Here is a 9,564-nt window from a genome sequence, read left to right on the forward strand (position 1 = left end):
TTCTGTATAGTTTTGCAATTCGGTGTAATAACGTTGACCTGGTTACCCCAGGTAGGGAGGCCGGAAGGGAGGGGGGATACCCGCGGATTGACCTGAATGCAGAGAAAGGAACCACAATGACGTCTCCAAGACAATATAAATACTGTCCCTACCAGGTAGAAAACATGACAACCTACCAAACCAACCCGCAAGGTAAGCAGCCTAATCTGCGATCTTGGTTGTATTATTACAACAGGTCTCTCTTGCAAAATAGATTTATGATCACCTGTAGCGTGTATTTTCTATCAATAGGATTAGATAAGGCTGACCTATATCAAAACATGTTATCTGACTGTAATTTATTCTTTCCAGGTAAACTGTGATATTTTCGCATTATTATTCAAACGAAGACAGACAAAATCTCCCGGTGCCAATATGAAGTTCAGCACGGTCCAACTCGTAGCCGCTGTGGTAGTGGTGATGAGCGTCTGTCTGCTGCGCGAATCCGTGGCGCACTCCATCCATCGCCCGCTCAGCGCCCCCCTGCACAGCGCGGATACCGACACCATGGTACAGCTGGTGGCTCAACATGTAAGTTCCTTTATCATATTTCATATTCCATAATGGCTTATAATTGTAGGACTAAACTAAATATATTCTATTTGTAGAACTAGTAGCCTATTATTTTGTCCTTTTATGCGGGTGTATTTAATTATGATTATGACTTTATTAAAACGTCTAATAATACCGTTCCTGTCTGTTTCAACAGGCGCAAAGTTCTGACACCGATACGGACACTAAACTGATGCCAGACATCGATACTAAAAAGGTCTGTCTATTAAACCAATGAGTAATGTCATGTTAATCCATGTCTAGCTACATTATTTTACAGCTTGGTGTTAAATGGTATTTAGTTTAGTGTTGTATGTTCTATTCCTACCACCTGATGCAGCTGTAGACAATACTAATCATATCATACTAATGAATTGATGCCTTTGAACTGAACTTTGAACTGATGTCTCCAATGGCAGAACCACAGAGACATCTGCTGCCTGCATGCTAACATCCTGGACTTCTACCTGAGTAACATCCTGACCACTAAGGAGAAGCAGGACAAGCATCATCCTAAACTCCCTGCCCTGAAGGAAGACCTGGCCCGAGTCAGCAGAGACCTGAAGGAACACGGCTGTGTAAGTTCTCCTCTCTGTCGTCTGCTTCATCTACACTCCTTTGTTTCATCCCCCTCTCTCTTCATCCATTCTTTACCCTTTCAACACACTCCTCTGTCTGTCTGTCTGTCTGTCTGTCTGTCTGTCTGTCTGTCTGTCTGTCTGTCTGTCTGTCTGTCTGTCTGTCTGTCTGTCTGTCTGTCTGTCTGTCTGTCTGTCTGTCTGTCTGTCTGTCTGTCTGTCTGTCTGTCTGTCTCTTCATCCATTCTTTATATTTTCAACACACTCCTATGTTTCACTCTGTCTGTCTGTCTGTCTCTCTCTCTCTCTGTCGCTCACTATGTCTCTCTTTGTCTCTCTCTATGTCTCTCTCTTCCTCTCTCTTCCTCTCTCTCTTAGTCAGAGATCTTAAGTGTGATATTGTGTAGAGATGGTGTTTATATCACTCAGAGAAAGGGACTGATTTTCCCTCTCTTTCTTCTAGGCTGTTAAACACTACAATGACCACCACCACAGCATTGCTTTCCGCAAGAAGTTGGCCGAGGTAATTCTCCATTATACCTGTACAGACTTGATCATTTTCATACTTGTCACAAAGAAACATGATGAACAAAGTTATGAACAAGAGTTAATGCATTAATCCAAGTTAAAATGAATCCATTGAACATTTGATTGAATGTGATCTTTGTCTAAACCCTCATTGTTTTTGGTTTCTTGTTTCAGATGGAGGAGGGGAAAGGGATAAAGAAAGCCATTGGAGAGATTGACATCCTCTTCACCTTCCTGAAAGACTTCTGTGTGCACGCCTAGATCCTAATACAGGATTCAAATACATCCTATATCATCACATAGAGATGTACATCTAGATCCAACACATCTATATCATCACATAGAGATGTACATCTAGATCCAACACATCTATATCATCACATAGAGATGTACATCTAGATCCAACACATCTATATCATCACATAGAGATGTACATCTAGATCCAACACTTCTATATCATCATATAGAGATGTACATCTAGATCCAACACATCTATATCATCACATAGCGATGTACATCTAGATCCAACACATCTATATCATCACATAGCGATGTACATCTAGATCCAACACATCTATATCATCACATAGAGATGTACATCTAGATCCAACACATCTATATCATCACATAGAGATGTACATCTAGATCCAACACATCTATATCATCACATAGAGATGTACATCTAGATCCAACACATCCTATATCATCACATAGAGATGTACATCTAGATTTTAGTCATGCTATGTTTCTGTACCTTATATCCTATAAGGATATTGTGTTTTTTTGTATTCATTTTGCATTTTTTATTTATTTATCTATTTATTGTTGTTACTAAGAAACATGCAAACTGGTGAAATGTATTTCAAATGCATCACGAATCTGTTCACATCAAATGAGCAGGGTCTTGAGCATTTCATATGTAGCCACATTGTGGCCCTTACTTTCTACATCTTGTGCTGGACACAATAATAATACTATATTTATGAAGCTTTTTGGAGAATATATTTAAACAGAGAATTTATTCAATTTTTAAGTTATTATCATTGTTAAATTATTATGAAATGTTGAAGTTATTTATACATCTATTGAGCAAATATGTATTTTGTTATAAAGTGATTGTATTTATATAGGAAGTGAATGCAGCTGTCTGTAACATGGGGAAATGTATTGAATTTGCCACAGTGTTTGTTACCTGAGATTCCTAAAATAAAAAACTTTTCAAAAGCACATTCTTCTTGCCAAATATATTATTGTGTCTTTACACAGTGTACGTTATAGACTTAGACAGGCAGTAGAATAACTTTAAATGTGTACAGCAGTAGTTATATAGGAGGAGCATTGACTAGAATACAGTGTAGACTTAGACAGAGGTAGAATAACTAGATTTTTTCCAGAATGATCTATAGACGCTGAACACACAAACACGTTAAATTCACACATTCAACACACACACATATATAACTACACTGCTCAAAAAAATAAAGGGAACACTTAAACAACACAATGTAACTCCAAGTCAATCACACTTCTGTGAAATCAAACTGTCCACTTAGGAAGCAACACTGATTGACAATACATTTCACATGCTGTTGTGCAAATGGAATAGACAAAAGGTGGAAATTATAGGCAATTAGCAAGACACCCCCAATAAAGGAGTGAATTGCAGGTGGTGACCACAGACCACTTCTCAGTTCCTATGCTTCCTGGCTGATGTTTTGGTCACTTTTGAATGCTGGCGGTGCTTTCACTCTAGTGGTAGCATGAGACGGAGTCTACAACCCACACAAGTGGCTCAGGTAGTGCAGCTCATCCAGGATGGCACATCAATGCGAGCTGTGGCAAGAAGGTTTGCTGTGTCTGTCAGCGTAGTGTCCAGAGCACGGAGGCGCTACCAGGAGACAGGCCAGTACATCAGGAGACGTGGAGGAGGCCGTAGGAGGGCAACAACCCAGCAGCAGGACCGCTACCTCCGCCTTTGTGCAAGGTGGAGCACTGCCAGAGCCCTGCAAAATGACCTCCAGCAGGCCACAGATGTGCATGTGTCTGCATATGGTCTCACAAGGGGTCTGAGGATCTCATCTTGGTACCTAATGGCAGTCAGGCTACCTCTGGCGAGCACATGGAGGGCTGTGCGGGTGAATTCATCAATAAATGGTTCCTAAATTGATTGGGCCAGTTTCCCGGAGATTCTCCATTGAGTCCAGTACTAGACGTAATCTGTGTCCGGAAAACATCTACAGACTGTGATATAGAAATAGGAATAATTTTCAGTAAAAATACACAGGCAAGTTAGGCCTTCATTATCACAGTCAGCAGCATACCACCCTGCATACCACTGCTGGCTTGCTTCTGAAGCTAAGCAGGGTTGGTCCTGGTCAGTCCCTGGATGGGAGACCAGGTGCTGCTGGAAGTGGTGTTGGAGGGCCAGTAGGAGGCACTCTTTCCTCTGGTCTAAACAAAGATCCCAATGCCCCAGGGCAGTGATTGGGGACACTGCTCTGTGTAGGGTGCCGTCTTTCGGATGGGACGTTAAACGGGTGTCCTGACTCTCTGAGGTCTTTAAAGATCCCATGGCACTTATCGTAAGAGTAGGGGTGTTAACCCTGGTGTCCTGGCTAAATTCCCAATCTGGCCCTCAACCATCACGGTCACCTAATAATCCCCAGTGTACAATTGGCTCATTCATCCCCCTCCTCTCCCCTGCAACTATTCCCCAGGTCGTTGCTGCAAATGAGAATGTGTTCTCAGTCAACTTACCTGGTAAAATAATGGAAAAATAAAAAAATAGCAAACAATATATAATATCTCTCAATTCAGTGAGAGTTGATGACAGAAACAGATGTGCTGTCATTATACTCAATAAAACATATTATCTAGACCTTGGATGGTCATTACTGATAGTGTCTGGAACACACAATAACATCAACTATCGTTGACGTGTGCGGGTGTGTTGGTGCATGAGTGTGTGTATTGTGTCATGCAGAGATCATGTAACAACAGTGGGATTGTCCAATCAGGAAGTTTTACCTGCTTCCCCAGTTCAGGTAAATGACAACATGATGACACCTGACACCTGAGACAGGTAAACACTTACTTCCCTCTGCTCTTCTCTGCTCCGCATGCAGGCCAGGGGAGGATTGGCCGGGGGCGTGGCCGGGCGCGTGCGGCGTGGCCAGGGGAGGATTGGCCGGGGGTGTGGCCGGGGGCGTGGCTGGGCCAGGTTCTTGTATTCCACCTCTGGAGTGTTTAAGGTGATGAAACACAGACAGAGAGATAAAAACCTGGAGTTTTTACAGCTATTTCCTGTTCCACATCAGCAGAGGAAACGGAGGGCTTTCAGAGAGCAAACAAAGGATGTATCTTCCTGAGAATTATCCATAATTACCCCATGGTGACAGTGACTGTGACCCCCCCACCACACCTCTCAGCTCCTAACTGTGACCCCCCCCACCACCACACCTCTCAGCTCCTAACTGTGACCCCCCCCCCCCCCACCCCACCACACCCCCACCACACCTCTCAGCTCCTAACTGTGACCCCCCCCCCCCCACCCCACCACCACCACACCTCTCAGCTCCTAACTGTGACCCCCACCACACCTCTCAGCTCCTAACTGTGACCCCCCCCACCCCACCACACCTCTCAGCTCCTAACTGTGACCCCCCCACCACCACCACACCTCTCAGCTCCTAACTGTGACCCCCCACCAACACCACACCTCTCAGCTCCTAACTGTGACTCCCCCCCCCCCCCCATTATCAAATGTAACATTAGATTATACAATGTTCTGACTAGATATATCAAATGTAACATTAGATTATACAATGTTCTGACTAGATATATCAAATGTAACATTAGATTATACAATGTTCTGACTAGCTATATCCAGAGAGACATTACTTGTACTGCTGTAAGTGGTGCCGTTAAGGTCCTATGGAACAGTCAGCGGCATCTTGTGCACTATGCAGCTGTGCTGCCATGCAGTATGGGTCTAACCCAGTTCTAATGACAGAGGTCTAACCCAGTTCTAATAACAGAGGCCTAACCCAGTTCTTATGACAGAGGTCTAACCCAGTTCTAATAACAGAGACCTAACCCAGTTCTAATAACAGAGGCCTAACCCAGTTCTTATGACAGAGGTCTAACCCAGTTCTAATAACAGAGACCTAACCCAGTTCTTATGACAGAGGTCTAACCCAGTTCTTATGACAGAGGCCTAACCCAGTTCTTATGACAGAGGTCTAACCCAGTTCTTATGACAGAGGTCTAACCCAGTTCTTATGACAGAGACCTAACCCAGTTCTAATAACAGAGGTCTAACCCAGTTCTTATGACAGAGACCTAACCCAGTTCTTATGACAGAGGTCTAACCCAGTTCTTATGACAGAGACCTAACCCAGTTCTTATAACAGAGGTCTAACCCAGTTCTTATAACAGAGGTCTAACCCAGTTCTTATGACAGAGGTCTAACCCAGTTCTTATGACAGAGGTCTAACACAGTTCTTATGACAGAGACCTAACCCAGTTCTAATAACAGAGACCTAACCCAGTTCTTATAACAGAGACCTAACCCAGTTCTAATGACAGAGACCTAACCCAGTTCTTATAACAGAGACCTAACCCAGTTCTAATGACAGAGGTCTAACCCAGTTCTAATAACAGAGACCTAACCCAGTTCTTATAACAGAGACCTAACCCAGTTCTAATGACAGAGGTCTAACCCAGTTCTAATGGCAGAGACCTAACCCAGTTCTTATGACAGAGACCTAACCCAGTTCTTATGACAGAGGTCTAACCCAGTTCTTATAACAGAGACCTAACCCAGTTCTTATAACAGAGACCTAACCCAGTTCTTATGACAGAGGTCTAACCCAGTTCTTATGACAGAGGTCTAACCCAGTTCTTATGACAGAGACCTAACCCAGTTCTTATGACAGAGACCTAACCCAGTTCTTATGACAGAGACCTAACCCAGTTCTAATGGCAGAGACCTAACCCAGTTCTTATGACAGAGGTCTAACCCAGTTCTTATGACAGAGACCTAACCCAGTTCTAATGACAGAGGTCTAACCCAGTTCTTATGACAGAGACCTAACCCAGTTCTTATGACAGAGGTCTAACCCAGTTCTTATGACAGAGGTCTAACCCAGTTCTTATGACAGAGGTCTAACCCAGTTCTTATAACAGAGACCTAACCCAGTTCTTATAACAGAGGTCTGACCCAGTTCTTATAACAGAGACCTAACCCAGTTCTTATAACAGAGGCCTAACCCAGTTCTTATAACAGAGGCCTAACCCAGTTCTTATAACAGAGGCCTAACCCAGTTCTTATGACAGAGGCCTAACCCAGTTCTTATGACAGAGGCCTAACCCAGTTCTAATGACAGAGGTCTAACCCAGTTCTTATAACAGAGGTCTAACCCAGTTCTAATGACAGAGGTCTAACCCAGTTCTTATGACAGAGGCCTAACCCAGTTCTTATGACAGAGGTCTAACCCAGTTCTTATAACAGATGTCTAACCCAGTTCTAATGACAGAGGTCTAACCCAGTTCTTATGAAGAGGTCTAACCCAGTTCTTATGACAGAGGTCTAACCCAGTTCCTATAACAGAGGTCTAACCCAGTTCTTATAACAGAGGTCTAACCCAGTTCTTATGACAGAGGTCTAACCCAGTTCTTATAACAGAGATCTAACCCAGTTCTTATAACAGAGGTCTAACCCAGTTCTTATAACAGAGACCTAACCCAGTTCTTATGACAGAGACCTAACCCAGTTCTTATAACAGAGGTCTAACCCAGTTCTTATAACAGAGGTCTAACCCAGTTCTAATGACAGAGGTCTAACCCAGTTCTTATGAAAGAGGCCTAACCCAGTTCTTATAACAGAGGCCTATTCCAGTTCTTATAACAGAGGTCTAACCCAGTTCTAATGACAGAGGCCTAACCCAGTTCTTATAACAGAGGTCTAACCCAGTTCTTATGACAGAGACCTAACCCAGTTCATATGACAGAGACCTAACCCAGTTCTTATGACAGAGGTCTAACCCAGTTCTTATGACAGAGGTCTAACCCAGTTCTTATGACAGAGGTCTAACCCAGTTCTTATGACAGAGGTCTAACCCAGTTCTTATGACAGAGGTCTAACCCAGATCTTATGACAGAGACCTAACCCAGTTCTTATGACAGAGGTCTAACCCAGTTCTTATAACAGAGGTCTAACCCAGTTCTTATGACAGAGGTCTAACCATGTTCTTATGACAGAGGTCTAACCCAGTTCTTATGACAGAGGTCTAACCCAGTTCTAATGACAGAGGTCTAACCCAGTTCTTATAACAGAGACCTAACCCAGTTCTTATGACAGAGACCTAACCCAGATCTTATAACAGAGACCTAACACAGTTCTTATGACAGAGACCTAACCCAGTTCTTATGAAGAGACCTAACCCAGTTCTAATGGCAGAGACCTAACCCAGTTCTAATGGCAGAGACCTAACCCAGTTCTAATGGCAGAGACCTAACCCAGTTCTTATGAAGAGGTCTAACCCAGTTCTTATGACAGAGACCTAACCCAGTTCTAATGACAGAGGTCTAACCCAGTTCTTATGAAAGAGGCCTAACCCAGTTCTTATGACAGAGGTCTAACCCAGTTCTTATAACAGAGGTCTAACCCAGTTCTAATGACAGAGGTCTAACCCAGTTCTTATGAAGAGGTCTAACCCAGTTCTTATGACAGAGGTCTAACCCAGTTCTTATAACAGAGGTCTAACCCAGTTCTTATAACAGAGGTCTAACCCAGTTCTTATGACAGAGGTCTAACCCAGTTCTTATAACAGAGATCTAACCCAGTTCTTATAACAGAGGTCTAACCCAGTTCTTTTAACAGAGACCTAACCCAGTTCTTATGACAGAGACCTAACCCAGTTCTTATAACAGAGGTCTAACCCAGTTCTTATAACAGAGGCCTAACCCAGTTCTTATAACAGAGGTCTAACCCAGTTCTTATAACAGAGGTCTAACCCAGTTCTTATGACAGAGACCTAACCCAGTTCTTATGACAGAGACCTAACCCAGTTCATATGACAGAGACCTAACCCAGTTCTTATGACAGAGACCTAACCCAGTTCTTATAACAGAGACCTAACCCAGTTCTTATGACAGAGACCTAACCCAGTTCTTATAACAGAGGTCTAACCCAGTTCTTATGACAGAGGTCTAACCCAGTTCTTATGACAGAGGTCTAACCCAGTTCTTATGACAGAGGTCTAACCCAGTTCTAATGACAGAGGTCTAACCCAGTTCTTATAACAGAGACCTAACCCAGTTCTTATGACAGAGACCTAACCCAGTTCTTATGACAGAGGTCTAACCCAGTTCTTATGAGAGAGGTCTAACCCAGTTCTTATGACAGAGGTCTAACCCAGTTCTTATGACAGGGGTCTAACCCAGTTCTTATGACAGAGGTCTAACCCAGATCTTATGACAGAGACCTAACCCAGTTCTTATGACAGAGGTCTAACCCAGTTCTTATGACAGAGGTCTAACCCAGATCTTATAACAGAGACCTAACACAGTTCTTATGACAGAGACCTAACCCAGTTCTTATGAAGAGACCTAACCCAGTTCTAATAGCAGAGACCTAACCCAGTTCTAATGGCAGAGACCTAACCCAGTTCTAATGGCAGAGACCTAACCCAGTTCTTATGACAGAGGTCTAACCCAGTTCTTATGACAGGGGTCTAACCCAGTTCTTATGACAGAGGTCTAACCCAGATCTTATGACAGAGACCTAACCCAGTTCTTTTGACAGAGGTCTAACCCAGTTCTTATGACAGAGGTCTAACCCAGATCTTATAACAGAGACCTAACA

At 43.2% G+C, this 9,564-nt stretch overlaps 1 protein-coding gene across 1 annotated transcript; it reads left to right on the forward strand.

The window, feature by feature from the left end:
- The first annotated feature begins 391 nt into the window (after positions 1-391).
- On the forward strand, positions 392-2,158 carry LOC139533392 (interleukin-22-like). The gene is made up of 5 exons (XM_071331435.1): positions 392-570; positions 749-808; positions 1,011-1,169; positions 1,633-1,692; positions 1,872-2,158. The coding sequence occupies exons 1-5, from the start codon at positions 415-417 to the stop codon at positions 1,956-1,958; spliced, it is 522 nt and encodes a 173-aa protein (XP_071187536.1). The 5' UTR covers positions 392-414; the 3' UTR covers positions 1,959-2,158.
- The last annotated feature ends 7,406 nt before the right edge of the window (positions 2,159-9,564 follow it).

Source organism: Salvelinus alpinus, chromosome 11 (genome assembly GCF_045679555.1).
Source record: "Salvelinus alpinus chromosome 11, SLU_Salpinus.1, whole genome shotgun sequence".
Lineage (NCBI taxonomy): Eukaryota > Metazoa > Chordata > Actinopteri > Salmoniformes > Salmonidae > Salvelinus > Salvelinus alpinus.